Source organism: Somniosus microcephalus, chromosome 1 (genome assembly GCF_052327205.1).
Source record: "Somniosus microcephalus isolate GS21.2 chromosome 1, FLI_Smic_1.0, whole genome shotgun sequence".
Lineage (NCBI taxonomy): Eukaryota > Metazoa > Chordata > Chondrichthyes > Squaliformes > Somniosidae > Somniosus > Somniosus microcephalus.
Window position 1 is genome coordinate 122,828,325 of NC_140987.1, and position 14,958 is coordinate 122,843,282.

At 44.2% G+C, this 14,958-nt stretch overlaps 1 protein-coding gene across 6 annotated transcripts in view; it reads left to right on the forward strand.

Annotated features, from left to right (window-relative positions):
* Window positions 1-14,958, forward strand: part of agtpbp1 (ATP/GTP binding carboxypeptidase 1) — a 410,793-nt gene that overhangs the window by 193,550 nt on the left and 202,285 nt on the right. For all 6 annotated transcript variants that reach the window (XR_015078056.1, XM_085985173.1, XM_085985187.1 and 3 more), the window contains one exon: window positions 2,880-2,996. Coding sequence is in view for 5 of the 6 variants with exons in the window: in XM_085985173.1 (XP_085841299.1) it covers window positions 2,880-2,996 (117 nt within the window). In the remaining variant the exon portion in view is untranslated. The remainder of the gene's footprint in view (window positions 1-2,879; window positions 2,997-14,958) is intronic.

The window sequence follows — 14,958 nt, forward strand, 5'->3', positions numbered from 1 at the left end:
TGGACCTAACAAGGATAGAACAGAATACTTTCTAAATGGTGAAAAGCTAGAAACAGTGGAGGTCCAAAGAGACTTGGGAGTCCAGGTACATAGATCATTAAAATGTCATGGACAGGTCCAGAGAATAATGAAAAAGGCTAATGGAATGCTGGGCTTTTATATCTGGAGGGAATACAAGGGGGTAGAAGTTATGCTGCAGCTATACAAAACCCTGGTTAGACCACACCGGTGAGCAGTTCTGGGCATCACACCTTGGGAAGGATATATTGGCCTTGGAGGGACTGCAGTTTCGATTTACCAGAATGATACCTGGACTCCAATGGTTTAATTACGAGGAGAGATTACACAAACTAGGGTTGTATTCTTTGGAATTTAGAAGGTTAAGGGGTGACATGATCAAAGTTTTCAAGATATTGAGAACAGATAGGATAGATAGAGAGAAATGATTTTTGCTGGTTGGGGGGTCTAGGACGAGGGGGCATAGTCTAAAAATTAGAGCCAAACCTTACAGGAGTGAAATTAGAAAATGCTTCTACACTTTACAAAGAGTGGTAGAAGTTTCAAACTCTCTTCCACAAATGGCAATTGATGCTAGATCAATTGTTAATTTTAAATATGAGATTGATAGATTTTTGTTAAGCAAAGGTATAAGGGATATGGGGCAAAGGTGGGTATATGGAGTTAGGTCGCAGATCACCCATGATCTCATTGAATGACGGAACAAGCTCCGGGGGCTAAATGGCCTACTCCTGTTCCTATGTTCCTATTTTGCCTTTAAGTTGCATCAGGTTTGACAAAAACAAGCAGTGAAAAAAATTAAAAGATGTTTTGGATGTGCACCATTCATCAGAACTGTACACTGAAAGAAATGTAGGCATTTTAATAAGATTGGAAAAATAGAGGGAGAGAAGGAGAATTAATAGAGATGGAATTAATTTGTTTGATTTGCAAAATACTTAATAGAAAGCCTTTAGATGATCTAAAAGATCATTAGTGAGGTGATGAAGAGGCATGAAAAGGATTTGAAAAAATCATACCATGGCTTTTCCTATAGTATGGGCTAGACTACCTAACTTTTCTGGATGCTTGTTCCATACAAGACATCCCCTCCATCTTTCCTGAGTGTCGTGTATCCTTGCAGTTTATATTCACTTCCATCATCTTGGATCAACAATGTCTCTGATTCCTATAATGTAATTAACAGTTTTCACCAGTGTATCTAGTTTCACCACTATATTTAGAAAGCTTCTTGCTTTCATGTATATATATTTAATGTGGTTGTTGCCTCCTTAATTCCGCTCCCCTTCCACCTCCCCCCCCCACATTCTGATTGACTAGTCTTGTTGCCTGAATATTGTGATGCTCCTTATGATGCTGCATTGTTGGCACTGTCCTGATCATTTCCATCATCCTGTCTGTTATAAAACACAGTCCAGTCTCCCTGCCCTTCACACCCTCATTTAGTTTAAATGGTGCCCAATAACCATTTCTGTGTTCCCTGAAAGTCTCTTGATGCTTGCCCTATTTAGGTACAGCCCATCACTCCTGTGCCAGATCTCTTTATCACAAAAACAATCTCCGTTATTGACTAACTTTACTTTGTTTCTCTTGCACTGGCCTTGCATTCAACTGGCCTGTTTTTAATTAAATCAGTTTTCCTGTTGGTCTCAACCCATAAAATATGTCCGATAATGTTACCTCACATCCCCTCTGTTTCAGTTTGCTACCTGCTCCAACATTTCTGCTCCCCGGGTAACCCCCACTAGCCTTTCTTCATTTTGAACAGCTCCAGCTCCAAGTAGGCAGCTCACTATTTTGCATACATTGTCTTTGGGACACATATAGCAAACCACTCTCCTAAGCATTATGCCTCTCACTGCCACTGTCACTGAGTCTCCTGTCCTGTTTCCTGAGCTAACCATCTCATCTATGATCTTAGATGTACTGTGCCCTGCAGCTTTGTCACACTTTCCTTCATGGGCCAGAGCTTGAAATAGTTTACCAGCGCAATTTCCTATTGTCTTTATTGTGCTTACACATTTCCACCATTTTTCCATTTTAACCCATTCACTATCTCAATTGTCAGCGTCGTCTCCGCCTTCCCTGCCAGTGGTTCTTCCTTGGCTTGTCCCCTTTGTGAAACCTGCTTCCTATCCTCTGTTCTCGCTCCGACTGGAAAGCCGATCACCACTATATGAATTTTTCACAATTTCCAGGCCCTTGAACACCTGAACACTTCTCTCCAGTGCTTGGATTAGCAGATATCTATTACAGGAGTACCTAGTTTGGAATCCCTCACTTCTGACAACTGTAAATGTTTCACAATACACACAGGTCATTGCACTTGTATCCCTCTCCATTTCCTGTGTGGCCAAGCCCAGATTGAAATGAGTTTTCTGGATTTAAAAACCCTTTAGTGAATCGTTATGTAAAAGCATAATCTTTAACTGTTCATTTTTTAAAAACTGAAATATATCCCAATTTATTATCTCTACTACTCTTGACAACTTTGTCTTTACTTAAAAGAAAGTAGCATTTTTTTGTGCTAAGTGGCATCATAAGGGATAATTTGGTGGATCTGTTCCAGGCATTTCTGAAATTAGTTCTTGGCTTGCATTCTTTTAGAACATATTTTCTCAGTGGATGATTCTAATCACATGCTTTAAGTACTGCTTGTAAAATTTAGAAACCTGCTGTGTACAAGTTATGAAACATCTTGTTTTAACTAAACAGAAAATGTACAGAAAGTAAGCATTTAATCATTTCAGTAAAATTTCCAGACCAAGTTCATAAGCAGAATGTATACTATAATGCTGTTGGAGCTCTGCTAACCTTAAGAAGTAAAACTGTTTTGTTAAATAAAGTTTTCTTCCCTGCAGAACGATGATATTGAAACTGATATTAACAAGTTAAAGCCAGTGCATGACTTGGGACGACTAATAGAAGAATTGGAAATGTACAACCCGTTTTTCCCAGAACTCACAGAAGACTTTCAGGTAAAAAAATTAATTAAATCCATTCTGCTTTGTGCATTTCTCTGTTAAGCACTTTAGAACTGGACAGCATTGCAGATTTTAGCCTTTATATTTTCTCTCTCATTGGAGCTGTCAAAGGCAAGTTCTGTACCTGTTCAATGAAGCTGTGATGTGTTATGTTTTACACTAAACAAGGTGTCAGTGAGATGAACAATGAGCAGGATGATGTCAGTACTGTAGAATGTTTGAATAGGCACGCACATTGGTATAACTGGCTAGTGATAACACAAAACCTTTTTAAGCTGCTTTAACATAGCGTGAGATCTGCACCAGTGTTATTGACTCCTGAAATGTGGGTCTCGCACAGATGGCTGGAAACTGAAGGTAAAACTGCCAGAAATTGCAAAAACAGCTGTCAGGACAATCCATTTTAGCTGGCTTTCTGAGTTTTGTTTCTAGTAAACCTTGGCAGTTTTACATTTTCAGCTAGCTGTGCAAAACCCATGCTTCAGGAGCTGAGGGCATTAATGCAGGACTCGGGTTATGTAAAAACGACTTTATATTGGTGTCAGTGGGGTATTTATGTTTCTGGTTCCTGAAGCATATTTCTCACTCAACTGGTAGCAACCCCAATACAAACCTGCCAGATTTGCTACCAGATCTGGCCACCAGCATTTAGTGAATCTGGCAAATTTACATTGGGGTCCCTGTCTGCTGAGTGAGACCAGTGGTTCAGGACCCCTCACCTAAATAAGAACAGCTATAACTTGACAACTGGCTAGCTCATCTCAACTATCTCCAAATCCCTGGACACAGCTAAGATCACGGCCCCCGACAACATCCTGGCTGTAGTGCCGAAGTCCTGCGCTCCAGAACTAGCTGCATTCCTAGCTAAAGTGTTCCAGTACACCTACAACACTGGCATCTATCCGACAATGTGGAAAATTGCCCACAAAAAGCAAGACAAATCCAACCCGGGCAATTACTGTCCTATCGGCCTACTCCCAATCATCATCAAAATGATGGAAGGTGTCGTCGACAATGCTATCAAGCAGCACTTACTCACCAATAACCTGCTCACCGATGATCAGTTTGGGTTCCACCTGGACCACTTGCTCCAAACCTCATTACAGCTTTGGTCCAAACATGGACACAAGACTTGAATTCCAAAGCCAAGATTAGAAACCATGATATGATGAGCAAGAAATAAGCAATATATTTAACTCAAGATTTCTGAGCAATTCTGGCTACAGAAAACTTCCTGTTAGATTTAATGTAAACTAATTAAGTGAAAATAACTTAAAATTTCTATAAGTTTAAAAAAAAATATTGTACTGGATGATAACTGTTCTAATGTTGACACATAGAAATGCACAAATTGGGAACTGCAGTCATCATTGTTGACATTGACTGTGCTTGCACAGTGCTTCTGGTTCACAAGTTTGTGGGGTGGGGGTGTAATAGGAACAGGTCCAAGTTTCTGCACAGTGTTCTCATTAACTTGTTTTGATGTAGTGATAGCTGCTGTGAAGTTAAGTGTTTAGCTTTACTGACATTTATGGTCAGCTGCCAGAGGGAATATTTTTATGTTTGTGCTTTTTGCTTTTCATGCTTTTCTTTCTTCTGCTCCTCCACTTCACCCCACCAGGCTCAAAGAAGTTTGATCTGGAAGAACTAGAGGGTTTTGTTTAAAAGTGAAAAGGTCTCCAAAAATATCTTATAAATCTGAATAAACAAAATGAACAAGTGAATAATGGTACTCTTCTTGATCGACTTATATTTTTCCTTTCCCAATTCATAATCCTTTTTTAGTTTACTTATTTAACCAGAATGAAATGAGCAAATGTCCTTGGGAGGTACAAGCTCATCCACTTTGTTTGACATTTCTTGCTTCATTTACTGCTTAATTGGCCCAGAAATTCGGGTCGGGGGCTTCACGCGGGTGCAAACCCCCGACCTGCACTTACCTTGCGCGCTGGCAGTTAAGCTGTAGGGCCCCATGGAATTCCGATCCGGGGCCTGGCCCAGATGCCGGCGCGCAGTGCTTGCGTGTCCCAGGGGTGCAGTTAGTTCGATATGTCCCCTGGGATCACGTGGGCCATGGGCAGCCAATCGGAGCAGGGAATGCTCCATTCATAAGTCTTGTCAGGAAGACCTGTCAGACTTATAAATACTACAGCCCCAAAATAGCAGTAAACCTTCAAATAAATTTAAAAAAATATCACATTTTTTAAATAAACTATAAATTATATTAAATAACTATTTTAAACAATAATTTAAATTTTTCAAAAAAATAATTTTATATTCTAACGGGGCTAAAAATAAACTTACCTTGCTTTAAAGTATTTAAAAATAATAAACCTGTGGAAAAAATGTTTTAATTTTAATTAATTGACCACTTACCTTGTAAAAAGCAGGCCTTGCGCCTGCTTTTTACATTTCTAAATTCTAAAGACTTACCTTTTTTTTTTATATACAGGTTTCTTCGGGAGGGTAAGTTCAAAGCGCACGCGCAGACTCCCCCGCGCACACATTCGACCTCTGAGCCCCCGCTTTCAGAGGAACGGAAGTGCCGGTTTCCCGCGCATGCGCAGTGCATGCAGGAAACCAGCACTTCCATCGGGCCCCCTTCCTTCCCAGGTTTATTAGAAGTGGAACTGACTGTCCTGGTTGTAGCCCATTTACGGACACCTAAGGACTGAATTTAACCCACTGTGCCCAATGGGAACGGAGCGGGCGGGTGGTTAAATTCACGGTTGAGTACTTACCACTGCCACCGCAATGCACTACCCCAGTCTTAACCATACAGTTTTCTGAATCATCTGATACACTCTGCCAGAAGCAGGCGGGGGCCTCAGGAATTGGGGTCCGAACATGCAATTAGGACCCCAACACCATTTTAAAGCAGAATTGCGATGTCCTGCCCGGTGCCCAACCCGCCAATGAAACCTAGTGGGATTAGCCTGTCAGAGCCATAAGGCAGTAGTTAAAGGGGCACTGTAAGAAAAAATTGGAAGTTCCTTTTGGACTGTCTATTCAATGGTTCAAAGCTGACTCCATATTGGTAACGATTATGATTTTATTTAAGCATAAGTGAGATAAATATACTACAGAATTCGAGCAGCAGTTTACAAAGTACAATTCAGAATTATATTACCCGTTATTGTCCTTTGGTTAGTAGGAGTGGTCCATTCCTCGTTCCTTCTACTTGCATACACGTCTGCACCTGTCCAGTCGGTGCCCTTCCTGACCCTGCTACACTGAGAATGACCCAAACCCACTAGGAGATACCTCAAAAACTGGAACTGCAGAATGATCTACCCAATCATGTATATTCCATACCTCCCATTCTACTCAATCAGGAGCCCGGCAAGTTCTTTGGCTAACACAGGCCTTGGGCCTCCCTAATCTGCTTTTAAACCTTAGCACAAGCTTTTTCTGTGCTTGGTTTCTGTTTCCATGGTGATGATGCAACCCAGAACCTTGATGACAACGGTTATAATTAGTCTGGTTTTTAACATGCTTTCCCCCAATTCAAACAGAAATAAGTCCAAATTTAATAAAACTATACTAACTTAATAAAAACTATAAACTGGCAACCTTAATAAACTACGGCCCAGCAAAGCTGAAAATTAGTAAAAGTAATTTAATTGGTTATGTTTCAATGACTTGCAGTCGTTCAGACGTTTCCATGGACAGAAGGAGATAAGAGATAGAGCTGGAGTAGGGATAAACGGGTCTTTTTCAGGATGACAGGCTGTGACTAGTCGGGCAAGGATCGGTGCTTGGGCCCCAGCTATTCACAATCTATATCAATGATTTGGATGAGGGGACTAAATGTAACATTTCCAAATTTGCTGATGATACAAAGCTAGATGGCAGTGTCAGTTGTGAAGAGGATGTGAAGAGGCGTCAAGGTGATCTCGACAGGCTCAGAGAGTGGGAGAGAACATGGAAGATGGAATATAATGTGGATAAATGTGAAGTTATCCACTTTGGTAGAAAAAACAGAAAGGCAGAGTATTTTCTAAATGGTGAAAGATTGGGGAATGCAGATGCTCAAAGGGATTGAGCAAATAACAAAAAGATTGATTAAGAAAGGGAAGATAGATTATGAAAGTAAATTAGCAAAAAATATAAAAACAGATAGTAAGAGTTTTTATAGTTATATAAAAAGATAAAGGGTGGCTAAAGTAAATGTTGGTCCCTTAGAGGATGAGACCGGGAAATTAATGGTGGGAAATATGGAGATGGCAAAAACACTGAATGAATATTTTACATCAGTCTTTACAGTAGAAGACACTAAGAATATCCCAACACTGGACAAACAGGGGGCTAAAGGGGGGGAGGAGCTAAACACGATCAAAATCACTAAGGAAGTGGTACTCGGTAAAATAATGGGACTCAAGGCGGATAAATCACCTGGACCTGATGGCTTACATCCTAGGGTCTTGAGGGAAGTGGCGGTAGGGATTGTGGATGCATTGGTAATAATTTTCCAAAACTCCCTGGACTCAGCAAAGGTCCCGGCAGACTGGAAAACTGCTAATGTAACACCCTTATTTAAAAAGGGCAGTAGACAGAAGGCTGGAAACTATAGACCGGTTAGCCTAACATCTGTGGTAGGTAAAATTTTGGAGTCCATTATTAAGGAGACAGTAACAGGACATTTGGATAATCATAATTTAATAGGACAAAGTCAGCATGGTTTTATGAAGGGGAAGTCATGTTTGACAAATTTGCTGGAGTTCTTTGAGGAAGTAACATACAGGGTGGATAAAGGGGAACCAGTGGACGTAGTGTATTTAGACTTCCAAAAGGCATTTGACAAGGTGCCACACAAAAGATTATTGCTTAAGATAAAAAATCACGGGATTGGGGATAATATTCTGGCATGGATAGAGGATTGGCTATCTAACAGAAGGCAGAGAGTTGGGATAAATGGTTCATTCTCAGACTGGCAGTCAGTAACTAGTGGTGTTCCGCAGGGGTCAGTGCTGGGTCCCCAACTCTTTACAATCTATATTAACGATTTGGAGGAGGGGACCGAGTGTAACATATCAAAGTTTGCAGATGATACTAAGATGGGAAGGAAAGTAGTGAGTGAGGAGGACATAAAAAACCTGCAAGGGGACACAGACAGGCTAAGTAAGTGGGCAGAGATTTGGCAGATGGAATACAATACTGGAAAGTGTGAGGTTATGCACTTTGGCAGGAAAAATCGTAGAGCAAGCTATTCTCTTAATGGCAAGAAACTGGAAAGTACTGAAGTACAAAGGGATCTGGGGGTCCTGGTGCACGAAACTCAAAAGGTTAGTATGCAGGTGCAGCAAGTGATTAAGAAGGCCAATGGAATGTTGGCTTTCATTGCTAGGGGGATAGAATATAAAAATAGGGAGGTATTGCTTCAGTTGTACAAGGTATTGGTGAGACCGCACCTGGAATACTGCATACAGTTTTGGTGTCCATACTTAAGAAAAGACATATTTGCTCTCGAGTCAGTACAAAGAAGGTTCACTCGGTTAATCCCGGGGATGAGGGGATGGACATATGAGGAGAGGTTGAGTAGATTGGGACTCTACTCATTGGAGTTCAGAAGAATGAGAGGCGATCTTATTGAAACATATAAGATTGTGAAAGGGTCGGATCGGGTGGATGCGGGGAAGATGTTCCCGATGATGGGTGAAACTAGAACTAGGGGGCATAGTCTTAGAATAAGGGGCTGCTCTTTCAAAACTGAGATGAGGAGGAACTACTTCACTCAGAGGGTGGTAGGTCCATGGAATATGCTGCCCCAAAAAGCTGTAGAAGCTACATCATTACATAAATTTAAAACAGAAATAGACAGTTTCCTAGAAGTAAAGGGAATTAAGGGTTACGGGGAGCGGGCAGGAATTTGGACATGAGTTTAGGTTCGGATCGGACATGGCCCTGTGGGTAGCGGAGCGGGCCCAGGGGCCGTGTAGCCTGATCCTGCTCCTATTTCGCGTGTCTAATTCTGTTAGATTCAGGAGATGGTTCTGTGATAGTAGATTGGCGGTTAGGATCAGATCAGCCATGATCTTATTAAATAGCGGAGCAGGCTTGAGGGGCCGATTGGCCTACTCCTGCTCCTATTTCTTATGTTCTTACGGACCTGGGTGTCCTTGAACATGAGTCACTGAAAGTGAATGTGCAGGTGCAGCAAGCCATTAGGAAGGCAAATGGCATGCTGGCCTTCATTACAAGAGGATTTGAGTACAGGAGTAAAGAAGCCTTGCTCCAATTATATAGGACCTTGGTGAGACCACACCTGGAGCACTGTGTACAAGTTTGGTCTCCTTACCTAAGGAAGGATATACTTGCCATAGAGGGAGTGCAACGAAGGTTCACAAGATTGATTCCGGGGATGGCGGGACTGTCATATGAGAAGAGATTGAGTAAACTAGGCCTATATTCTCTTGAATTCAGAAGAATGAGAGGGGATCTCATTGAAACATACAAAATTATTACAGGGCTTGATAGGGTGGATGCTGGGAGAATGTTTCCCTTGGCTGGGGAGTCTAGAACCAGGGGCCACAGCCTCAGGATAAAGGGTAGGCCATTCAGGACTGAGATGAGAAGAAATTTCTTCACACAGCGGGTGGTGAATCTTTGGAATTCTCTATCCCAGAGGGCTGTGGAGGCTTAGTCATTGGGTATATTCAAAACCGAAGTCGATAGATTTTTGACTGGTAAGGGCATCAAGGGATATGGCGATAGGGCCAGTGAATGGAGTTGAGGCAGAAGATCAGCCATGATCTCATTAAATGGCCTACTCCTGCTCCTATTTCTTATGTTATGTTCTTATGGAGGCAGCTTGTGTTACTTTCTTCACAATAACAAGTGTATTTGTGCCATACACAAGGCCATTTGTGATGCACCCCAGCACCTGCAGCCTGAAAACCATGGATTCTGCAAAATAGTAGTTCTAACAAAAAACTTGGGTTCATTTAACTCTTGCAATACCTGATCCTCAAAATTTAACAAAATTATAAAGCCCATATTCTTACAGCACTCACTGACCTGCAGGTAAGTAGGTCACACGATCTGTACTTTGTATCTGTCTTCACGGTAGAAGACACAAAAAACATTCTGGAAATAATGGGGAACGAAGGATCTAGCGAGAATGAGGAGCTTAAAGAATTCAGTATCAGTAAAGACATAGTACTGGAGAAATTAATGGGACTAAGTGGTGAGAAATTAATGGGACTAAGTGGTGAGAAATCCCCTGGACCTGACAACCTGCATCCTAGGGTTTTAAAAGAGGTAGCTGCAGAGATTGTGGATGCACTGGTACTAATCTTCCAGAATTCCCTAGATTCTAGAACAGTCCCCAAGGATTGGAAGGTAGCATAGAAACATAGAAGATAGGAGCAGGAGTAGGCCATTCGGCCCCTCGAGCCTGCTCCGCCATTCAATGAGATCATGGCTGATCATCCAAATTCAGTACACTGTTCCTGCCTTCTCTCCATATCCCTTGATCCCTTTAGCCTTAAGAAATATTTCCAACTCCTTCTTGAATATAATGAATTGGCCTCTACTGCCTTCTGTGGTAGAGAATTCCACAGGTTCACCACTCTCTGGGTGAAGAAATTCCTCCTCATCTGTCCTAAATGGCTTACCCCTTATCCTTAGACTGTGACCCGTGGTTCTGGACTCCCCGACCATCGGGAACATCCTTCCAGCATCTAGTCTGTCTAGTCCTGTTAGAATTTTATAAGTTTCGATGAGATCCCCTCTCATTCTTCTAAACTCCAGTGAGTACAAGCCCAATCGACCCAATCTCTCCTCATACGTCATTCCTGCCATCCCAGGTATCAGTCTGGTGAATCTTCGCTGCACTCCTTCCATGGCAAGAACATCCTTCCTCAGATAAGGCATCCAAAACTGCACACAATAAGATGTGGCCTCACCAAGGCCCTTAAATAGCAAACATGACCCCGCTATTTAAGGAAGGAGGATGAGAAAAAACAGGGGACTATAGGCCAGTTAGCCTGACATCAGTAGTAGGCAAAATGCTAGAAACTATTATTAGGGACGTGGTAACAGGGCACTTAGAAAATTGTAATATGATTAGGCAGAGTCAGCATGGTTTTATGAAAGGGAAATCATGTTTGACAAATCTGTTAGTGTTTTTTGAAGATGTAACTAGTAGGATGGATCAGGGGGAACCAGTGGATATGGTGTATTTGGATTTTCAAAAAACATTCGACAAGGTGCCACTCAAGAGGTTATTACACAAAATTAGGACTCATGGTATTGGAGATAATATATTAGCATGGACCTAAGCTATTTACAATCTATTAATGACTTAGATGAAGGGACTGAATGTAACGTATCCAAGTTTGCTGATGATACAAAGTTAGGTGGGAAAGTAAGCTGTGAGGAGGACGCAAAGAGGCTGCAGAGAGATATAGACAGGTTGACTGAGTGGGCAAGAACATCGCAAATGGAATACAATGTGGGGAACTGTGAAGTTATCCACTTCGGTGGGAAAAACAAAAATGCAGAATATTTTTTGAATGGTGAGACTGGGAAATGTTTGCATTCAGAGGGGCCTGGGTGTCCTTGTACATGAATTACAGAAAGTTAACATACAGGTACAGCAAGCAATTAGGAAAGCAAATGGTATGTTAGCTTTTGTTTCAAAGGGATTAGAGTATAAGAGTAAAGAAGTCTTACTACAATTATACAGGGCATTGGTGAGGCCACACCTGGAGTACTGTGTACCGTTCTGGTCTACTTACCTAAGGAAAGCCTGCCGAGGCACTAAAGCATGGCGGAGAAGCACTACTGGTGCGAATTCATGAACTCATTTCTCTTATTTGGAAGGAGGAGAGCATGCCAGGGGATCTCAGAGACGTCGTAATTGTGACCATCTTCAAGAAAGGTGACAAGTCCGATTGCGGTAATTACAGAGGAGTTTCTCTGCTGTCTGCCACAGGGAAAGTCATCGCAAGAATTCTCCTCAATCGCCTTCTCCCCGTGGCTGAAGAGCTACTCCCAGAGTCGCAATGCGGATTCCGCCCACTAAGGGGCACAGTGGACATGATCTTCACCACGTGTCAATTACAAGAGAAATGCAGGGAACAGCACCAACCGATGTACATGGCCTTCTTTAACCTCACAAAGGCCTTTGACACAATCAACCGTGAGGAATTATGGAGTATCCTCCTCAAATTCGGCTGCCCTCAAAAGTTTGTCACCATCCTCCGCCGCCTTCACGACAACATGCAAGCCGTGATCCTGACCAACGGTTCCACCACAGACCCAATTCACGTACAGACCGAGGTCAAGCAAGGCAGTGTCATCGCACCAATGCTCTTCTCGAACTTCCTGGCTGCAATGTTCCATCTCGCCCTCAGTGAGCTCCCTGCCAGAGTGGAGCTAATTTACAGAACAAACGGAAAACTGTTCAACCTCCGTTACCTCCAGTCCAGATCCAAGGTCATCCCATCCTCTGTCGTCGAATTACAGTAGGCAGACACGCTTGCGTCTGCGCACACTCAAAGGTCGAACTCCAAACCATTGTCATCACCTTCACCGAAGTGTACGAGAGTATGGGTCTTACACTAAACACCTGTAAGACAAAGGTCCTCTACCAACCTGCCCCCGCCACACAGTACTGCCCCATCCCCCCCCCCCCCATTATCAAAATCCACGACAAGACCTTGGACAACGTGGACCACTTTCCATACCTCGGGAGCTTACGGTCAACAAGGGCAGACGTCGATGATGAAGTCCAACACCGCCTTCAGTATGCCAGTGCAGCCTACGGTCACCTGAGGAAGAGAGTGTTTGAAGACCAGGACCTCAAACCCTGCACCAAGCTCATGGTCTACAGAGCAGCAGTGATTCCCGCCCTCCTTTATGCTTCAGAGGCATGGACCATGTACAGCAGGCACCTCAAAGCACTGGAGAGGTACCACCAACGCTGCCTCCGCAAGATCCTGCAAATCCAATGGCAGGATAGGCACACCAACGTTGGTGTTCTCACTCAGGCCAACATCCCCAGCATTGAAGCTTTGACCACGCTCGATCAGCTCCGATGGACGGGTCACATCATCCGCATACCCGATACGAGACTCCCAAAACAAGCACTGTACTCCGACACGACAAGAGAGCCCCAGGTGGGCAGAGGAAATGCTTCAAGGGCACCCTGAAAGCCTCCTTGAAAAAGTGCAACATCCCCACCGACACCTGAGAATCCCTAGCCCAAGACTGTACAAAGTGGAGGAGAAGCATCTGGGAAGGCGCCGAACACCTCGAGTCTCTTCGCCGGGAGCAAGCGGAAGCCAAGTGCAAGGAGCACACATCAACCCAAGCACCCCACCCACCCGCCCCTTCAACCGCCGTCTGCCCCACCTGTGACAGAGTCTGTAGGTCCCGCATTGGACTCATCAGTCACCTGAGAACTCATTTTTAATGTCGAAGCAAGTCATCCTCGGTTCCGAGGAACTGCCTAAGAAGAAGACGACCTAAGGAAAGACATACTTGCCTTCGAGGGAGTGCAACGAAGGTTCAATAGACTGGTTCCTGGGATGAGGGGATAATTCTATGAGGACAGATTGAGTAGACTAGACCTATATTCCCTAGAGTTTAGAAGAATGAGAGGTGATCTAATTGAAACATAAAATTCTTAAGGGGCTTGACGGGGTTAATGCTGAGAAATTGTTTCCTTCGCTGGTGAATCTAGAACACTGGGTCAGAGTCTCAGAATAAAGGGTTGGCCGTTTTGGACTGAGATGAAGAGAAATTTCTTCACTCAAAGGGTTGTGAATCTTTGGAATTCTCTACCCCAGAGAGCTGTGGATGCTCAGTCGAGTATATTCAAATGTAAGAAGTCACACAACACCAGGTTATAGTCCAACAGTTTTATTTGAAATCACAAGCTTTCGGAGCGCTGCTCCTTCGTCAGTTGAAGACTTCACCTGACGAAGGAGCAGCGCTCCGAAAGCTTGTGATTTCAAATAAAACTGTTGGGCCTAGAAATTCAGTGCCCTTAGCACCGATTTTGCGGCGCTAGAGGGCCTAGCGCTGCAATTGGCGCCGGTTCCTAAATTGCCTGGGGCCCTTTCGCGGCGGTAGACCGGTAGCGCTGCGCCGGCACCGATGACGTCATCGGTGTGCGCAGCGTCCCGGTTGCCGTGGTAACCCGGCCCCAAGGCGAAATTCAGTTGCGGCCGCCTCGCCAGTGGCAGCCGCAACTAAGACTCCGGCAAACGAGTGTTGCCGGAGTCTGCGCCGGCGCTTTAAGGAGGCGCGGCGGCCGGCCGCCTGCCCGCAGCTCCCTCCCCGGACTTCTCCCTCCCCCCCCCCCCCCCCCCCCCCCGGAACAGATGCAAGCCCGGCACTTGTCCGAGGTGCCGGGCTCATTTTTGAAGAGATTTGCGCGGGCCACGGCCGGGTGCAGGCAGCTCCTCCTTAACGGAAGGAGGAGGCCTGCACTTCCCGAGCCTGCCGCACCGCAGCGGGCGCCGCAGCACCGGAATAGCGCTGCAATGCGGCGCGGTGCGCCAGTTTTCAGGCGCTAAAACCCTTCAGTAGCGCCGGCAGCCGTTTGGGCGCGGCGCTACTGAATTTTTGGCGCGCGCAAAGGGACTTAGCGCCGGCGCTAACTTCCGGCGCTAAAGCCCTGGCGCAGCGCAAACTCAATTTCTAGGCCTTGGACTATAACCTGGTGTGTGTGACTTCTTACATTTGTCCACCCCAATCCAACTCCGGCATCTCCACACCATGAGTATATTCAAGACAGAAGTTGATACTATTTTGGGAATTAAGGGATATGGGGATAGTGCAGGAAGGTGGAGTTGAGGTAGCTCATCAGCCATGATCTTGTTGAATGGCGGAACAGGCTCGAAGGGCCAAACGGCCTACTCCAGCTCCTATTGCTTATCTTCTTCTGTTTTATGCTGTTTGGATCACCAGGAGAGTTTCCAGCTTCCAGATTGCTTCTTTCTGA